The following is a 20425-nucleotide window of genomic DNA, read 5'->3' as shown; positions in this document are numbered from 1 at the left end:
TGGTTGGCACTATGTGTCAAAGCATTCTTGAGTCAAAATGCCGTAAACTGACACAACAGTTGACCAGATTGAGACGCAGTGCTGAGTTCTAGTTTTATCCCCTTGACTCAACACATAATGTCTTTTTTTATTTTTACTTTAACATTTCTATGTTGTTCTAGTCTCCAGTGTTCCGAATGTTCGCTTAGCAGGAGTTGGAAAGTCAGGGAAACATCATTACCCCTTGCCCAGCACAAGCTTTTTTTTTTTTTTTTTTTTTTTTTTTTTTTTTTTTTTTTTTTAATGGTAGTGAAATCATAAGGGACGACTTCCTCTGGAGCTCTCTCCGGCACCAGCCAGCTTTTCCATTGTAATGCACTATTGATCAGTGGGACTCCTTGCTGGCCAGCTTTCCTTCTTGCTCACTCCTGCTTTTTGGTCCACAGAACTCTGGTCCACAGGGCACCATGGTTTTCTGGTGTCCTTATATTTTTTCTGCTCTTATGACTCATTTAGACAAAGTCTATAAACTTTTTACACAGAAGGTATTTTCTTATTATAGCTTACATGCTGAAATGTTTAATATCAAGGCAGATTAAAGGTGTAGTTTTTTGTATTGGAAATAAACTAAAGTCACTTAAAATCACTTGTAATTAAATACATTATCTAAGTTTTCTTAGTTGTACTTGACATTTGTGCTTGAATTTCAATTTATTAATTAAACACTTCACTTCACTTAAATCAAAATTAATTGAAAATTAAGAATACAAGATACGAATAAGAATACAAGATTTCAGCTAGTGTTAAATATATTTTAAAGTGCTTATTGTTTTGGTCCTTGATGTAATTGACAGTACTGGCATCAATAATTAAAGCCAGCCTTCAATAATTACTCAGAGTATTAGCAACAACACTCTTTTTTACTTTTAAATATCTACTAGAATTGCTTAATATATTATCGTACTAGCTAACAGCACCTTTTTCATAGTTAATGATTCTGAGCATCCGGCAGGCACACTAAAGGATTTGTACAGCTCTGAAAAGGACGTAAAGTGGCAATGATTTTAAGGGCACTGGCTAGACAGGATGTCTGTAGCAGTGTTACCAGTAAATTAACCTTTAAGACAGACCTGAAATTCCTGTCTAAATGCTAGTGCAAGAGATAAAGCATTTTAAATTTACAAGGGAAGCAGAGACACCTACTTGTTCTGATCGACTGTATTTTGGTGGTACCATATTTTTTTTAATAATTATCGAAACTGGGAGAGTAAGCATATAATTCTTGTCAAAATGTAAGGAGAATTTTACCAAATATTTATTACAATCACTGACAGAACATTCAGTGTCAGCAAAGACATGCCAGATTATGCAACACTGAGAACTAACTCTATTTCTAATCACATATGTCACCTTTCAATGTGCTTCTGCACCTCTCAAAATAAAAGGTGATAATAAAGTGAAGTCAGGAACAAGCCTTCAGGTATTCACAGACTCCTTTCCTGATTTGGATGCCAGTCTGCTGGTTCTGCCCTGCAGGGTTTGTCACAGATAAGAGGCACCAGACGCGAACAGCCTACAGATCTACCAATGTTTTCATGAGCGAATTTTAAGGAGCTGCCCTATCCAAGAAATGCACAGAAAGAAAAAAGTAGAAGCCTATAAAGAGCAGCCTTTGACACAGACCATTACACTATGCCTTGTTCATGTGCACTCAAGCAGCTAGTAGCCACTTGATGGGCTCCATTACACATGAAAAAAGGTCCATATCCATTAAGACTTGGAATACAGGTATACAATCAAGCATGTTTTCTTGAACAAAATGCTGCCGACAATTTTATATCTTTTTCTTTTAACATAATTAATTAAAAGTTATAAGATAAAAAGGTTTAGTTTGTGTTTAGTTTATAGATATTTTTGCATATTGTTTCAGTTTCCAGGTAATGCATGTTTATAAAAATGGTGTTTGTATGTGGGACAATCTGGAACTGGGCATGACCAGTTTAAGGACAGAGTTTGCTTAATTTCTCCCCAGAGATCAATTTCCCAGCATTGTTACGCAGCACCGGGATCTACTTACTCTGACAAATGTACATATTCACAAGGACAAGGTTACCGTGCTAACCTCCAGACTAATGCAGAGGAGAAAGAGCATAATTTCTCTGTTGTGTTTGTACAGTCCAGGTCCAGGTTTTATAAGAGAGTCAAATTGTGTAAGACAGACAGTTATTTATAATACTTACTCTATTTCTAATATTAGGTACTAATATTCCATACCATCGGTGGTTTTGTAACCCTGACTATAATTAGTATTACAAGTAAGAAGTAAATTGGAAGATTTTTTGATTGAAAAAAATTATATAATATATATATATATTTTTTTTCAATAGCCACTTTACCCTGGTCAGAGTTTCTAAAAATTCTGGCCCAAAGATTCTAAGGGGGAGCAGGCGCTCAAAGTAAAAAGGGGATCATGCAGGAGCATAATGCACCCTGTTTTTTAAAGGGCAGGGTGTCATGTCCATTCGATGCTGTATCACATGCTCACATATTCTTTCATTTGTATGCTTTTGCACCTCAAGGAAACCTTAAGCTTTACATTTAGACTTAATGCTTTTATTGGCATTTTTCTAGGATGTGGGAGGTCATCTGAGAAAACCCACATACATTTGGAAAGAACATGCCCAACTGCACACAGTGTGCAGGATCAAAATTGTGATGCTGTAGAAATGAGACACCAACAATAACCTTGTGTGTTAATTAATTGTGACATTTGTGTTGCATGTTGTTTCACTCACACTATTTCAACTAGTGGCCACTTTAAAAGCCAACAAACCTACTGGGTGGGTTTCAAGTTCCCAGAACCATTTTACTGTGTGACACCCTCTCCAAACTGCACTATGTTGCTCATTAGAATATTATTTACTATGAATATTATAGATAATATTCCTGACTTAGTGACTTAGAAACATACAAAAACAAACATACAAATTCTACTTTATTATAGTCTCTTACCTCCAGGGAAGCCATCCCAGATCTCCAGGCGGTCAAAGCGGCAAAAGACACCAGCAGGAGACTGTGAGTCAGGTTCAAGCTCAAAGCTCTCAAACTCCAGCACAATTTCAGACATTTTGGGGGCAAAGATCATGAATGTGCAGTCCAGGTTATTGGGGTACTTCTCGGGGAAACCGGGTGACTTTATGACCCCGCTCTTGGAGGTGAAATTTCTTGAGCATTCTGGACCTGAAAGGGTAAGAATTGAGGGAAAGAAAGAAGACTCCGTTTAGTGTTGTTTTGTTCAGTGAACACAAAAAAACCATTAGAAGTAAAGGCAAACAGCACAGAAAAGACCTGGTGGTCCATATTGTTTAGCTCCATGACCACACTGTTTATCGTGCATGGACGAGGGCCACCAAGGAGGTCCGTGCCTGCGCCAGTGTGGATGCGGAGTATGAGTAAAAACAATGATTTATCTTTGTATATCAGATTAAATTTCTAGACCAAGACAACTTATTCATAAAAAAAACAAATATTTTCTGAAAGAAAAACAATCATAGCTGATTATAGACTTATTTCTTAAGCGTATCCTCATGGGGCATGCTGTGTGTAAGTGTATATGCATGTGTATTTGTATGTGGATACACAGAAAGATTAGTAAAAGGCTTCAATCAGCAGCATGGGACTCTGGGAGCGCTAAAGTAAACATGGCAGTTAAATTGCTTTTTGAAACGGTGTGCCCTCCCCAAATCATTATAGTCTGTCTAACATATGAGAAAAGAAAATTAAAGCCTTCTACATACCCGCTTACACACACTCTTATATCTGCTAGTCATAACATTTACTCAAATGCCCCTAGAGGACCAAGATTCCACCAGTGCTGGATGTCACTGAAGTTCACACATATGTTATTTCATCATGTTGGATTTATATTACATCAGCCAGATTAACACAGTACACAGTAAAAAAATACACAACCTATGGTACAACTGCGGAAATACATTCTCATCACCCTGTGATGGACTGGCAACCTGTCTGGGTTGTTTTCTACACTTTATCCAATAAATCAGGCCCACTGCTACCCTGATTATGATTAAGCAGTGGTAAAACTGACAATGAATAAACGAATAAATAAATAAATTAATTAATTAACATTTTTGCAGTGCTCCTGTACCAGTTAATTACATTTTACATTGGTATTAGTGGGGAAATTTTTTTTTTCAGTAGATTTGTCAGGGTAGTGATAGACAAACTACCTTGACATGCTCATCAAATTGTCTTGACCCAGATTCAAGGTTGAATAATAAACTCAGGACTATCAGAGCCAATTTTAGAATTCCTATTCACCCCATGTGCAACCTTCAGTAAGTTGGGTTGTTATCTCCTGTACAGCAAATGTCTGGTGCCAGAGTGGAGTTTGAGACTAAAGTAAGTTGACATTAACTGCAGTACAAAAATTTTGAGTCAAAGTGGTAAGACCTTATTGTTATGGGTTTAACCTCTGTGCTTTAACTTTTCTTTTAAGTAAAAACAGAAACCTCAAGCTTAGGTGAGTTGCCCTACACTGCAGACCTTGCTTTATCTCTATTAAAGCCACAGCTACATTTACCACTTAAAAGGAAAAGTATTTGTATGGAATTTTGTTTGAACATGTCGGCTCCATTTATTACACAAGTAAAAACCGTGCATAGATTCAGTGATTGTAAACTTATGAAATGCACTGTATTAGGTTCAGCTTATAAAATGGCCAGTAAAAGTAAGTACAGCATATACATTTATGTTTACAGCATCTGGCAGATGCACAAGTGATTTTCTGTCTACTTTTAAAACAATAAGGTGCTCTGTTGTTCTAATAACCTGGGGAGGTACAGTCTACCACCTCAGTGCCAGTACAGAAAAAAGTCTTGTTTGGCAGGTCAAGCCAAGCTGTACTTGTGAATCAAATGTGATTTCATCATTGATTAGATGGTGTCTAGCTTTTAAGCTGCTAGAAGAAGCCATTGAAGTGATGTGGTTGATGACACATGGTACACAGTACAAATCTCTGAATATACTGTATATATATATATATATATACAGTGTATCACAAAAGTGAGTACACCCCTCACATTTCTGCAAATATTTCATTATATCTTTTTATGGGACAACACTATAGACATGAAACTTGGATATAACTTAGAGTAGTCAGTGTACAGCTTGTATAGCAGTGTAGATTTACTGTCTTCTGAAAATAACTCAACACACAGCCATTAATGTCTAAATAGCTGGCAACATAAGTGAGTACATCCCACAGTGAACATGTCCAAATTGTGCCCAAATGTGTCGTTGTCCCTCCCTGGTGTCATGTGTCAAGGTCCCAGTTGTAAATGGGGAGCAGGGCTGTTAAATTTGGTGTTTTGGGTACAATTCTCTCATACTGGCCACTTTATATTCAACATGGCACCTCATGGCAAAGAACTCTCTGAGGATGTGAGAAATAGAATTGTTGCTCTCCACAAAGATGGCCTGGGCTATAAGAAGATTGCTAACACCCTGAAACTGAGCTACAGCATGGTGGCCAAGGTCATACAGCGGTTTTCCTGGACAGGTTCCACTCGGAACAGGCTTCGCCAGGGTCGACCAAAGAAGTTGAGTCCACGTGTTCGGCGTCATATCCAGAGGTTGGCTTTAAAAAATAGACACATGAGTGCTGCCAGCATTGCTGCAGAGGTTGAAGACGTGGGAGGTCAGCCTGTCAGTGCTCAGACCATACGCTGCACACTGCATCAACTCGGTCTGCATGGTCGTCATCCCAGAAGGAAGCTGATGCACAAGAAAGCCTGCAAACAGTTTGCTGAAGACAAGCAGTCCAAGAACATGGATTACTGGAATGCCCTGTGGTCTGACGAGACCAAGATAAACTTGTTTGGCTCAGATGGTGTCCAGCATGTGTGGCGGCGCCCTGGTGAGAAGTACCAAGACAACTGTATCTTGCCTACAGTCAAGCATGGTGGTGGTAGCATCATGGTCTTGGGCTGCATGAGTGTTGCTGGCACTGGGGAGCTGCAGTTCATTGAGGGAAACATGAATTCCAACATGTACTGTGACATTCTGAAACAGAGCATGATCCCCTCCCTTCGAAAACTGGGCCTCATGGCAGTTTTCCAACAGGATAACGACCTCAAACACAACCTCCAAGATGACAACTGCCTTGCTGAGGAAGCTGAAGGTAAAGGTGATGGACTAAACCCAATTGAGCACCTGTGGCGCATCCTCAAGTGGAAGGTGGAGGAGTTCAAGGTGTCTAACATCCACCAGCTCCGTGATGTCATCATGGAGGAGTGGAAGAGGATTCCAGTAGCAACCTGTGCAGCTCTGGTGAATTCCATGCCCAGGAGGGTTAAGGCAGTGCTGGATAATAATGGTGGTCACACAAAAAATTGACACTTTGGGCACAATTTGGACATGTTCACTGTGGGGTGTACTCACTTATGTTGCCAGCCATTTAGACATTAATGGCTGTGTGTTGAGTTATTTTCAGAAGACAGTAAATATACACTGCTATACAAGTTGTACACTGACTACTCTAAGTTATTTCCAAGTTTTATTTCTATAGTGTTGTCCCATGAAAAGATATAATCAAATATTTGCAGAAATGTGAGGGGTGTACTCACTTTTGTGATACACTGTATATATACTGTATATATATATACAGTGTATCACAAAAGTGAGTACACCCCTCACATTTCTGCAGATATTTAAGTATATCTTTTCATGGGACAACACTGACAAAATGACACTTTGACACAATGAAAAGTAGTCTGTGTGCAGCTTATATAACAGTGTAAATATATTCTTCCCTCAAAATAACTCAATATACAGCCATTAATGTCTAAACCACCGGCAACAAAAGTGAGTACACCCCTAAGAGACTACACCCCTAAATGTCCAAATTGAGCACTGCTTGTCATTTTCCCTCCAAAATGTCATGTGATTTGTTAGTGTTACTAGGTCTCAGGTGTGCATAGGGAGCAGGTGTGTTCAATTTAGTAGTACAGCTCTCACACTCTCTCATACTGGTCACTGAAAATTCCAACATGGCACCTCATGGCAAAGAACTCTCTGAGGATCTTAAAAGACGAATTGTTGCACTACATGAAGATGGCCAAGGCTACAAGAAGATTGCCAACACCCTGAAACTGAGCTGCAGCACAGTGGCCAAGATCATCCAGCGTTTTAAAAGAGCAGGGTCCACTCAGAACAGACCGTTGGTCGTCCAAAGAAGCTGAGTGCACGTGCTCAGCGTCACATCCTGACAAACTGCTGTCTTTGAAAGATAGGCGCAGGAGTGCTGTCAGCATTGCTGCAGAGATTGAAAAGGTGGGGGGGTCAGCCTGTCAGTGCTCAGACCATACGCCGCACACTACATCAAATTGGTCTGCATGGCTGTCACCCCAGAAGGAAGCCTCTTCTGAAGTCTCTACACAAGAAAGCCCGCAAACAGTTTGCTGAAGACATGTCAACAAAGGACATGGATTACTGGAACCATGTCCTATGGTCTGATGAGACCAAGATTAATTTGTTTGGTTCAGATGGTCTCAAGCATGTGTGGCGGCAATCAGGTGAGGAGTACAAAGATAAGTGTGTCATGCCTACAGTCAAGCATGGTGGTGGGAATGCCATGGTCTGGGGCTGCATGAGTGCAGCAGGTGTTGGGGAGTTACATTTTATTGAGGGACACATGAACTCCAATATGTACTGTGAAATACTGAAGCAGAGCATGATCCCCTCCCTCCGGAAACTGGGTCGCAGGGCAGTGTTCCAGCATGATAATGACCCCAAACACACCTCTAAGACGACCACTGCTTTATTGAAGAGGCTGAGGGTAAAGGTGATGGACTGGCCAAGCATGTCTCCAGACCTAAACCCAATAGAACATCTTTGGGGCATCCTCAAGCGGAAGGTGGAGGAGCGCAAAGTCTCGAATATCCGCCAGCTCCGTGATGTCGTCATGGAGGAGTGGAAAAGCATTCCAGTGGCAACCTGTGAAGCTCTGGTAAACTCCATGCCCAGGAGAGTTAAGGCAGTTCTGGGAAATAATGGTGGCCACACAAAATATTGACACTTCAGGAACTTTCACTAAGGGGTGTACTCACTTTTGTTGCCGGTGGTTTAGACATTAATGGCTGTATATTGAGTTATTTTGAGGGAAGAATAAATTTACACTGTTATATAAGCTGCACACAGACTACTTTTCATTGTGTCAAAGTGTCATTTTGTCAGTGTTGTCCCATGAAAAGATATACTTAAATATCTGCAGAAATGTGAGGGGTGTACTCACTTTTGTGATACACTGTATATATATATATATATAACAATGTATTGTCCCTCAATCTACATAAATTGAAGCTCTACATTTCTGGCCCTGGTCTAGTGGTAAATGTCCCCAATGACCTCAATCAAACACCTGCCAATCAATGAAAAGGGGAAGATCCCTGCAGTGTCAAAGGGAAAGCTGTTACGATAAGAGCACTTTCCTAATATGTCTTTTCTCTGAACCAAATCAATCTTGGCCTTTTCTTCCCCTTCTCTGTCTTACTCTCTCAGCCTATGCTCCATTTTTCTCTCACCAGGCAGTAATTGCACGTTATCACACCATTCTTTTCTTCCCCTGTCCATTTCGTTCGGACATCGAACGCTAGGGGACACACTAGGGTCACAGCTGTAGCTCTTCTTGTCTGTGCTGAAAGATGGGCTGAGGCTTATAAAAGATTTAGATGACAAATCTGCTTTTGGACAAGTTTATCAGTACATGTATCAACCTTGTTTTTTTTTTCCCCAAAGATCAAGGTTTATAATCCTCCAATCCTGTTTACACACTATGGCTTGAGATACGTGTTCTGTGACTAAACAATGGTTTGTACAAATATGCCTAAGAAGAAATATTTAAAGAATTGACCGTTCCCTAGTTCCGTTCTCTCTCTGTTTCCTGTTGCATTTGGTTGCCAGAGGATGGGACAAACTTTACAAGAGGGCGGCAGTTTCTAGTCTGGGGCAAAGTGAGAAAAAGGAAGCTACTCAGAGCCTGTAAATCCGAGAAACAAATAAAGCTTTGTAAGACCAGCCTAGGCATGCATTTCCCATCTTTTCTCTCTCAGTGTTTTTTCTTTCTTACAGACACTCTCTCATCCTTCCACTTTTTTTTTTTTTTTTTTACACAATTTATACAAACAGTTTATAAGAGGACATTGAAACAAAAGTACATTTCTATAAAAAGTTGATTAAAGCTACTACCACTACTACTAATGATAATAATAATAATGATAGGCGGTCAGATAGTGCAGCATTAAATTTCTTTAAACCCCTTACTACCGGTAATCGGGAGGTGGTAGTCGAAGCCTGCAATGGATTGGCGTCCTATCCAGGCTGTGTTACTGCATTGCGCTCAGTGATTCCAAGGCCATACAGGCTGGGTCATGGCCTACTCTGAGGGTTACTCCAAAAGAATGATCACAAGGAGTACAAGGATATTACGCCTTGTGTGAACCTACCTTTCCCCAATTTTCCTACCAATCTAGTCATAACCAATCACCATGTTGCATTATGCTTCCTCTCTACTGATGTTGATCTCCACCCTGGTTGAGGAGAGACATGACTAACACACGCCCCCTCTGACACATGTGCAGTAGCTGACTGCATGTTTTCACCTGCATGAGGCTTTGTGTACGGAGAGACACACCCTGATCCTCAATATCCCTCGACTCTGTGCAGGCGCCATCAACCAGCCATCGTAATTGCATCAGTTTTGAGGAGTCCCTATCTGGCTTCCACCCTGTATGAACAACAGCCAATCGTTGTTCTTATAGGCGCCCAGCCTGCTGGATGGCAGAGCTGCCAAATATGTCAGCTCTGGTGTGCTAGCGTGTTTTACCACTGCGCCACCTGAGCGCCCCTGAAACTAACTTTTAAGTGATTTAAAAAAGTTATACAGAGATCAAAGTCAGCATGTAGAAAGTGGAGCAATGCTTTCTAAATTAAGTATTCGCTAATGTTTATGCTCCATATGGGTGGATAATTAACTTTGCTCACATGCACACAGACATGCACAAACACACAAGCTCCTCTACTTTCTTCCCCTGTGGCCAAACAGGCAGAGGTTAATGGCTTTGGGTGAATTAATAAGAGAATTTGAACACAATGTCCAGCAAACATTAACCTTGAGTCATTAAGGTAAGACCTGCACAAACAACATAGTATGCACACGGATAGGGTCTTTTTGATGTTGCCTCTTGAGAGTCTTTGTGTGTGTGTGTGTGTGTGGTTTGTTTGGACTGTAGTGGTGGGTTGGGAATGACTGAGTCGCATTGCCAGATGTGACCTATACCACTGGTCCATAAAGCACATATATACTGAGTAGACTGTCCACAATGAGTAGGCTATTTCCACAAACACATCTTAGCCAGTCCTGTTGACACAGGCGCTCTCTTAAACCACTAAGACAGCACAGGCATGATACATTGCTAACATGATGCTGCTTTTCTACATAGCATTGTGAGATCATCAGTTTTCTAAAGTCTGCCATACATCCAGCAATTCATCCACTTACCCCTTGCAACCATTCTCCACCCCTACCTTCAGTTAGCCTTCCTGCCTACTACGCCAAGCTTGATGTGGCTCTGAAAATTGCAGAGCTGTCAAATGCAAGTGTATATTTCATTGCTTTTTCTCCTCCAGGGTCAATTTTAGGAGATTCTTGCAGAACACAGAATGACAAGATAAGTACAGAGCGAACTTTTTGGAAGGGATGCAAAAGCATGTCATCTAAAAAACCCTGTAATGGATTACGTAAGTAAAAGGCGTTTTAGGAAAGGGGGATCTAGGAGCAGATTTTGTGGCTATGTAAAGGCGTCATTACATACCAGAAGTAGGACTAATATACTGTGCATTTAAAGACAGGTGTGGTACTGACTATTTTCATCATACTGTAGGTCTGTTTGTTTCGTACTTCATTCATTACCCCTGTTATTTTATAAAACAACAATTATGAATGCAAGTGTCTCTATAAGGGTGGTTATTGTGAGGAAAACAGGTAGGGATGATAGGTTAAAGGAAAGGACACCCTCTCACCCTCAAACCCTCTCTTGGATGTTTGCTGACATCTCTTCTAGTCTGAGTTGTAGTGTTCCTGAAAGGAACCCTGGAAATAGCTTTGTTGTGTTTAGTGATAAAGCTTTGTTATAGTGTTTTCTCCACACACATATGAGTGAGAGCCTGTGATTCAGTATCAGCTATATTAGCTGTAACTGTACAAAAAATACAAAAAAGGTTCAGCTGGTCAGAAATATTGATCCATTATACTATCCTATTTATATAGTATATTGCGTATCTGTAGTAAGAGTAGGCATGTCATCTAGATCAGCAATCTCCAAACTTTTTTTCCACCACGGACTGGTTTCATATAAGATAAAATTTCACGGACTGGCAGGGGTGGGAGGATTTAAAATAAAATTATACGACAAGCATAATACTACTACTACTACTACAACAAACATAATACTACTCACCAATAATAGACAATCAGTGGGAACACAGCTTTTTTTGCTCATTTTTCTGAGGCTTGCAGGCTTAATTTTTTGGGAAGTATGATAAAATTGCATTCTTATTAAATCCTGCTTTAATCAGCAAAATGTAGCAGAATAATAACTGGATAATGGGACTGCTAATACAGTGTATCACAAAAGTGAGTACACCCCTCACATTTCTGCAAATATTTCATTATATCTTTTCATGGGACAACACTATAGACATGAAACTTGGATATAACTTAGAGTAGTCAGTGTACAGCTTGTATAGCAGTGTAGATTTACTGTCTTCTGAAAATTACTCAACACACAGCCATTAATGTCTAAATAGCTGGCAACATAAGTGAGTACACCCCACAGTGAACATGTCCAAATTGTGCCCAAATGTGTCGTTGTCCCTCCCTGGTGTCATGTGTCAAGGTCCCAGGTGTGAATGGGGAGCAGGGCTGTTAAATTTGGTGTTTTGAGTACAATTCTCTCATACTGGCCACTGGATATTCAACATGGCACCTCATGGCAAATAACTCTCTGAGGATGTGAGAAATAGAATTGTTGCTCTCCACAAAGATGGCCTGGGCTATAAGAAGATTGCTAACACCATGAAACTGAGCTACAGCATGGTGGCCAAGGTCATACAGCGGTTTTCCAGGACAGGTTCCACTCGGAACAGGCTTCGCCAGGGTCGACCAAAGATGTTGAGTCCACGTGTTCGGCGTCATATCCAGAAGTTGGCTTTAAAAAATAGACACATGAGTGCTGCCAGCATTGCTGCAGAGGTTGAAGACGTGGGAGGTCAGCCTGTCAGTGCTCAGACCATACGCCGCACACTGCATCAACTCGGTCTGCATGGTCGCCATCCCAGAAGGAAGCTGACGCACAAGAAAGCCCGCAAACAGTTTGCTGAAGACAAGCAGTCCAAGAACATGGATTACTGGAATGCCCTGTGGTCTGACGAGACCAAGATAAACTTGTTTGGCTCAGATGGTGTCCAGCATGTGTGGCGGCGCCCTGGTGAGAAGTACCAAGACAACTGTATCTTGCCTACAGTCAAGCATGGTGGTGGTAGCATCATGGTCTTGGGCTGCATGAGTGTTGCTGGCACTGGGGAGCTGCAGTTCATTGAGGGAAACATGAATTCCAACATGTACTGTGACATTCTGAAACAGAGCATGATCCCCTCCCTTCGAAAACTGGGCCTCATGGCAGTTTTCCAACAGGATAACGACCCCAAACACAACCTCCAAGATGACAACTGCCTTGCTGAGGAAGCTGAAGGTAAGGGTGATGGACTAAACCCAATTGAGCACCTGTGGCGCATCCTCAAGTGGAAGGTGGAGAAGTTCAAGGTGTCTAACATCCACCAGCTCCGTGATGTCATCATGGAGGAGTGGAAGAGGATTCCAGTAGCAACCTGTGCAGCTCTGGTGAATTCCATGCCCAGGAGGGTTAAGGCAGTGCTGGATAATAATGGTGGTCACACAAAATATTGACACTTTGGGCACAATTTGGACATGTTCACTGTGGGGTGTACTCACTTATGTTGCCAGCCATTTAGACATTAATGGCTGTGTGTTGAGTTATTTTCAGAAGACAGTAAATCTACACTGCTATACAAGTTGTACACTGACTACTCTAAGTTATATCCAAGTTTCATTTCTATAGTGTTGTCCCATGAAAAGATATAATAAAATATTTGCAGAAATGTGAGGGGTGTACTCACTTTTGTGATACACTGTATCAAGGTCAGATGTTGCTGTTGAGAAACAATGATATGGTACGTACGTACATACAGTGGGGCCAAAAAGTATTTAGTCAGCCACTGATTGTGCAAGTTCTCCTACTTAGAAAGATGAGAGAGGTCTGTAATTTTCATCATAGGTACACTTCAACTATGAGAGACAAAATGAGGAAAAAAAATCCAGGAAATCACACTGTAGGATTTTTAAAGAATTTATTTGTAAATTATGGTGGAAAATAAGTATTTGGTCAATAACAAAATTTCAACACAATACTTTGTAACATAACCTTTGTTGGCAATGACAGAGGTCAAACGTTTCCTGTAAGTCTTCACCAGGTTTGCACACACTGTAGCTGGTATTTTGGCCCATTCCTCCATGCAGATCTCCTCTAGAGCAGTGATGTTTTGGGGCTGTCGCTGGGCAACACGGACTCCACAAATTTTCTATGGGGTTGAGGTCTGGAGACTGGCTAGGCCACTCCAGGACCATGAAATGCTTTTTACGGAGCCACTCCTTCGTTGCCTCAGCGGTGTGTTTGGGATCATTGTCATGCTGGAAGACCCAGCCACGTTCCATCTTCAATGCTCTCACTGATGGAAGGAGGTTTTGGCTTAAAATCTCACGATACATGGCCCCGTTCATTCTTCCCTTAACACGGATCAGTCGTCCTGTCCCCTTTGCAGAAAAACACCCCCATGTTTCCAACCCCATGCTTCACAGTAGGTATGGTGTTCTTGGGTTCTTCTTCTTCCTCCAAACACGACGAGTTGAGTTTTTACCAAAAAGTTCCATTTTGGTTTCATCTGACCACATGATATTCTCCCAATCCTCTTCTGGATCATCCATAAGCTCTCTGGCAAACTTCAGACGGGCCTGGACATGTACTGGCTTAAGCAGGGGGACACGCCTGGCACTGCAGGATTTGAGTCCCTCTCGGCGTAGTGTGTTACTGATGGTCCCTTTGTTACTTTGGTCCCAGCTCTCTGCAGGTCATTCATCAGGTCCCTCCGTGTAGTTCTGGGATATTTTGCTCACCGTTCTCATGATCATTTTGACCCCACGGGATCGAGGGAGATTATCAATGGTCTTGTATGTCTTCCATTTTCTTACAATTGCTCCCACAGTTGATTTATTCACACCAACCTGCTTGCCTATTGTAGATTCACTCTTCCCAGCCTGGTGCAGGTCTACAATTTTCTTCCTGGTGTCCTTTGACAGCTCTTTGGTCTTGGCCATGGTTGACTGTTTGAGGCTGTGGACAGGTGTCTTTTATACAGATAACGATGTCAAACAGGTGCCATTAATACAGGTAACGAGTGGAGAACAGAAGAGCTTCTTAAAGAAGAAGTTACAGGTCTGTGAGAGCCAGAAATCTTGCTTGTTTGTGGGTGACCAAATACTTATTTTCCACCATAATTTACAAATAAATTCTTTAAAAATCCTACAATGTGATTTCCTGGATTTTTTTTTCTCATTCTGTCTCTCATAGTTGAAGTGTACCTATGATGAAAATTACAGACCTCTCTCATCTTTCTAAGTAGGAGAACCTGCACAATCAGTGGCTGACTAAATACTTTTTGGCCCCACTGTACATATACAGTACATAGTACTAGTTCATATATATATATATATACAGGGGTTGGACAAAATAACTGAAACACCTGGTTTTAGACCACAATAATTTATTAGTATGGTGTAGGGCCTCCTTTTGCGGCCAATACAGCGTCAATTCGTCTTGGAAATGACATATACAAGTCCTGCACAGTGGTCAGAGGGATTTTAAGCCATTCTTCTTGCAGGATAGTGGCCAGGTCACTACGTGATGCTGGTGGAGGAAAACGTTTCCTGACTCGCTTCTCCAAAACACCCCAAAGTGGCTCAATAATATTTAGATCTGGTGACTGTGCAGGCCATGGGAGATGTTCAACTTCACTTTCATGTTCATCAAACCAATCTTTCACCAGTCTTGCTGTGTGTATTGGTGCATTGTCATCCTGATACACGGCACCGCCATTGGATGCACATGGTCCTCCAGAATGGTTCGGTAGTCCTTGGCAGTGACGCGCCCATCTAGCACAAGTATTGGGCCAAGGGAATGCCATGATATGGCAGCCCAAACCATCACTGATCCACCCCCATGCTTCACTCTGGGCATGCAACAGTCTGGGTACGCTTCTTTGGGGCTTCTCCACACCGTAACTCTCCCGGATGTGGGGAAAACAGTAAAGGTGGACTCATCAGAGAACAATACATGTTTCACATTGTCCACAGCCCAAGATTTGCGCTCCTTGCACCATTGAAACCGACGTTTGGCATTGGCACGAGTGACCAAAGGTTTGGCTATAGCAGCCCGGCCGTGTATATTGACCCTGTGGAGCTCCCGACGGACAGTTCTGGTGGAAACAGGAGAGTTGAGGTGCACATTTAATTCTGCCGTGATTTGGGCAGCCGTGGTTTTATGTTTTTTGGATACAATCCGGGTTAGCACCCGAACATCCCTTTCAGACAGCTTCCTCTTGCGTCCACAGTTAATCCTGTTGGATGTGGTTTGTCCTTCTTGGTGGTATGCTGACATTACCCTGGATACCGTGGCTCTTGATACATCACAAAGACTTGCTGTCTTGGTCACAGATGCGCCAGCAAGACGTGCACCAACAATTTGTCCTCTTTTGAACTCTGGTATGTCACCCATAATGTTGTGTGCATTGCAATATTTTGAGCAAAACTGTGCTCTTACCCTGCTAATTGAACCTTCACACTCTGCTCTTACTGGTGCAATGTGCAATTAATGAAGATTGGCCACCAGACTGGTCCAATTTAGCCATGAAACCTCCCACACTAAAATGACAGGTGTTTCAGTTATTTTGTCCAACCCCTGTATATATATATATATATATATATATATATATATATATATATATATATATATATATATATATATGTGTGTGTGTGTGTGTGTGTGTGTGTGTGTGTGTGTGTGTGTGTGTGTGTGTATATCATGTGTCAAACACATCAAGACGGATGTTATGTGTGACTGTCAATAAAACAGTAAATAAATTAATTATTTATTCTTTCTCCACAGCCCGGTAATAAATGGCCCGGTGGTTGTGGACCACTGATCTAGATTTAAAGGTAAATACTTCTAAACAATTATTATTATAGGTAACAACCATAAAAGGATTCCCTGCCTCTCTATTATCACCCATTTGCTCTGCTGTAAGGTATCTAAAGCCAGTCAGAAAAGCTCCATGCCTATATCTATGACTTCTTTTACCACTTACTACCAGTCTGCTGCCTCTAGAAAGGCTGCCAGCATACATGGCTCAGGCTTTATTAGTTCTATTTCTATGTGACTCTATGTGTCTCTGACCTTGAACTATGGGTATATCTCCAAACGGTGACAGCTGCTTCTCAGTTTGTGTTAGTAATAGGTGTACATAACAGTAATAGGCTTTTACCTCATTTAAATGCATACCCACCTGCTAGTGCTTACATCATGTTCTAACAGCTGTGTGTAATCATTAGATTTACACGTATACCCAAACACACACAAATACACACCATGTATCCCTGCTGAAGCTAAGCTAATACTGCCTAATACCAGCTAATCTGTTTATCTTCAATCAGTCTCTTGCATTTTAAACTTTATTACATGTCAGTGACTCACTGCTTTCTAATCCTTTTTCTGTAAAGACTTGTTTTGACACAATGACAGATGCTGATCTCACAAGCATGAGAAAGACATAGGAATTCTTCTAGTGCTAACTTTATAAAAAAGACAGCAATTTTATTACCACTGCTACAGTATGGGTACCATCACCTATTTTGTTTTATGATGTGGTATCATTATTAGCAAATGATTTGATTTGCTTTTTGTGACCCTAAAAACTATTGTTGTTACTAATAGTGTGACCAGTAAGCGTACTCAATAAACCCCAGGATGCAGCTGCACCTGTTAGCCTTGTACCAGTTCCATTATCATATTTTCATTTATCAGAATAATCAGCATTCATCCTATAGTGGTTCTTTTCATTTGATCTAGTAGTAGATAGTGGTGTGTGTGTGTGTGTGTGTGTTTTAGGGTCGGGGCATCTTGGCCAAAAATTGGCTGCTTGCACCAGCTGCTACACACATCCACACTAAAGCCCACACACTCAATACTGAGATTAAATGAACCCAGCTATAGCACCAATCTTACCCTAAGGTCAATTGAAGAAGGCTCAGAGCAGACAATGGGGTTAATTAATGAAAGTGGGCATCTGTTGAACCTCTCCAGGGTATGTCACATATCACAATAACTCACACATACACTTACAAACAGACTCTCTGTCTGTCCCTGCGTGCCCTTTAAACACAGGAAGCAGGGCTACATAACATGAAATTTGACTTTATAAGCTATATATTTCCAAACAAATAACCCATCTTTACTTGCTCTGACCTTTTCTCACCTCGGATTTACAGTGATATACTAGCTACACAGGACACATTTTTACGCATAACACATCACATGGCATTAAGTAGCACACTAAAATGGCCTAAACATTTACAAACCACTTTCAGAACTATACACAGGCAAAATACAAAAGCTCACCAATACACTTTGGAATCAAATACAAGACTTATAGATTGTTAGCTTACTTACCCGATTTCAAAATCTCGTAGCGGATGGAGAAGCCGGCCCCATGCGTCTCGTAGTCCGATACAAACTTGATGTACAGCTGGTTACCGGAGGATACTACTGGAGAGGGAGCAATCTTTCCACAGTACTTGCCCACAAGCTGCCCATTCTCATCAACACCGTCCCTGACTTCTACATAGTCGTATCTGCAGAGAAGAATGAAGAAGGAAAAAAATTACTATACAGTTTCATTAACTTAGACTAACAGCCAATAAAAGTGCAGTATGATGAAAATGCATTTTATTAAATCCTGCTTCAATCAGCAAAATGATGATTAATGGGACTGCTAATATCGAGCTCAGATGATGAGGAACAACAATATGAACTAATATATACAGTATATATACTATATATACACATACATACATAGCAGACGCCTTTATCCAAAGCGACTTACAGTACAGTGACAGTATACAGTCTGAGCAATTAAGGGTTAAGGGCCTTGCTCAAGGTGGGCCCTTGAGCATAACAGCAGCAACCTGGCAGTGGTGGGGCTTGATCAAGCGACCTTCTGATTACTAGTCCAGTACCTTAACCACTAGGCTACAACAACCTATACATATATACATATAAACTAGTCTATCTATCTATCTATCTATCTATCTATCTATCTATCTATCTATCTATCTATCTATCTATCTATCTATCTATCTATCTATCTATCTATCTATCTATCTATCTATCTATCATCTATTAATATTCTCACTTATTTTAATGTCCACATTATAGACAATGCTCTTACACACATGCCGACATATACACACATGGACAAAATGGTTTAAGAACAACTATTATGCTATTTTTTACACTTGTTTTGTTTTTAATCATTTATAAATGTTTTTAGTAACTGGGGTTGTCATAGGGAGTGAGCAAAGGCCATGAAATGGTTGTCAAGGGCAATTAAGCAACCATTAACATGCCCTAACTACCCAAAATGAACTGTTGAACTCTGGACAAAGCGGACAACTATATCAACTTTTGGCAGTAAATCACAGCACTAAAGTAATCCACTACAGCAGCATCAGCATTTGCTGAAAGAAGTCAGTGATGAACTGCACGTGCTTTATGCAGATGTCCCACTGCTCTCTAAACAATACACACAGCTGCTTTGTGCCAAACTTCCCAGTAGCCTTTGTGTGCGCAAGCTACTTTGAGTGTCGTACAGGAAAAAAAGATGCCATAACTCTGTAAAGCTTTATACGACTGCTAGACGTCTGGTTATCTCTGTATTGTAGGAACCATGTGTGTAGGCAAAAGTGTGGCTTGATGGCATGCTGAGTTGATTAATTTTCTTAGTTCACACACACACACACACACACACACACACACACACAGACAGACATTTAAAATGAAATTTCAGCCCTACAGCTATTGATGTGAGCAACCACCTAATTGATTTAGCAGCTATTCAGAAGTCAGTTACAAACAAAGATGCCCGCGTCTACACAAAAGCAAGACAGAAGGACATAAGTACACTTAAAGATCTTATGTCAGTAACACAAAACACAGAACAATGGGTGGTCCTGTCAGAGCCAGTGAGGTGAGACCAGACGGGTGCCAGTGCTCTGAACTGACACCCCAATTATGTCCTGCAATAACCAAGCTCTGTTTCTGGATGGCACAGTATCAGCAATAATATTTTAATTTTTCAGTCAGGAGTGGCTTAGTTTGACTGACAGTAAGATCTGGTTTCCACGGTGTTTAATCACCAGTGACACCCTTTGCTGTCGCAACAGGAAGAGAGAAAAGAACTGGTGTGATGCGTTCTCACTTTTAGACTGTGTTGTCTCAAGGCTCATTACAGAATCACATTCATACACGGGCATGTCTTTTTCTCTAGGCTACGACTGTTAGCTAAAACATGTCTTAACGTGCATCAAATGGAAAAGTATCATTTATTTCTGAAATTAAAGTAATAGTTCAGCCCGGCATAGCAAGTGCATAATTTACATTTTATCCTAAATCTGGTTAACCAGCCAAGACATGTTTGAAGGTACAATGCTAACGATGCCAACAAGTAAGAAAGACCTACAGCCTTCAGTTTTGCATAGTGAAAATTGTATGCCTAATACACATTAGACATTGTTTCTTAATAATATTAATTGTATAGCATAATAGCTAAATGACATCGTATTAACAAGTGTGTCTACAACTCAAATGTAAACATAATTATCATCTAGAATAGAATGCCTTTATTTGTTATATATATATACATATACAGGCGTACAGTTTCTTCACATATCCAAGCTTGTTTGGAAGCTGTGGTCAGAGTGCAGGGTCAGCCATCGTGTAGCACCCTTGGGGCAGAAAGGGTTAAGGCCCTTGCTCAGGGGGCCAACTGTGGCTGGGATTCGAACTCTCAACCTTTCAGTTGATAGCCCAAAGCTCTATCCACTAGGCTACCACTGTCCAATCATCTGTATTGCTACCAATGTTCTTCCCATTTGAACCTTACTAACTAGTTGTACTTGCAA

The 20425-nt window shown here is 40.9% G+C and overlaps 1 protein-coding gene across 2 annotated transcripts in view; it reads right to left on the bottom strand.

The window, feature by feature from the left end:
• The window catches only part of nrp1a (neuropilin 1a), an 89165-nt gene that overhangs the window by 49070 nt on the left and 19670 nt on the right, over nt 1–20425 (bottom strand). For both annotated transcript variants that reach the window (XM_062991184.1, XM_062991185.1), the window contains exons 3-4: nt 17916–18097; nt 2992–3219 (exon numbers count right to left, since the gene is read on the bottom strand). In XM_062991184.1, coding sequence (XP_062847254.1) covers nt 2992–3219; nt 17916–18097 — 410 coding nt within the window. The remainder of the gene's footprint in view (nt 1–2991; nt 3220–17915; nt 18098–20425) is intronic.

This window comes from Trichomycterus rosablanca, chromosome 3 (genome assembly GCF_030014385.1).
Source record: "Trichomycterus rosablanca isolate fTriRos1 chromosome 3, fTriRos1.hap1, whole genome shotgun sequence".
NCBI classification, from domain to species: Eukaryota; Metazoa; Chordata; class Actinopteri; order Siluriformes; family Trichomycteridae; genus Trichomycterus; species Trichomycterus rosablanca.
The sequence above is the reverse complement of the archived record's forward strand: the minus strand, read 5'-3'. Positions and strand labels throughout refer to the sequence as shown.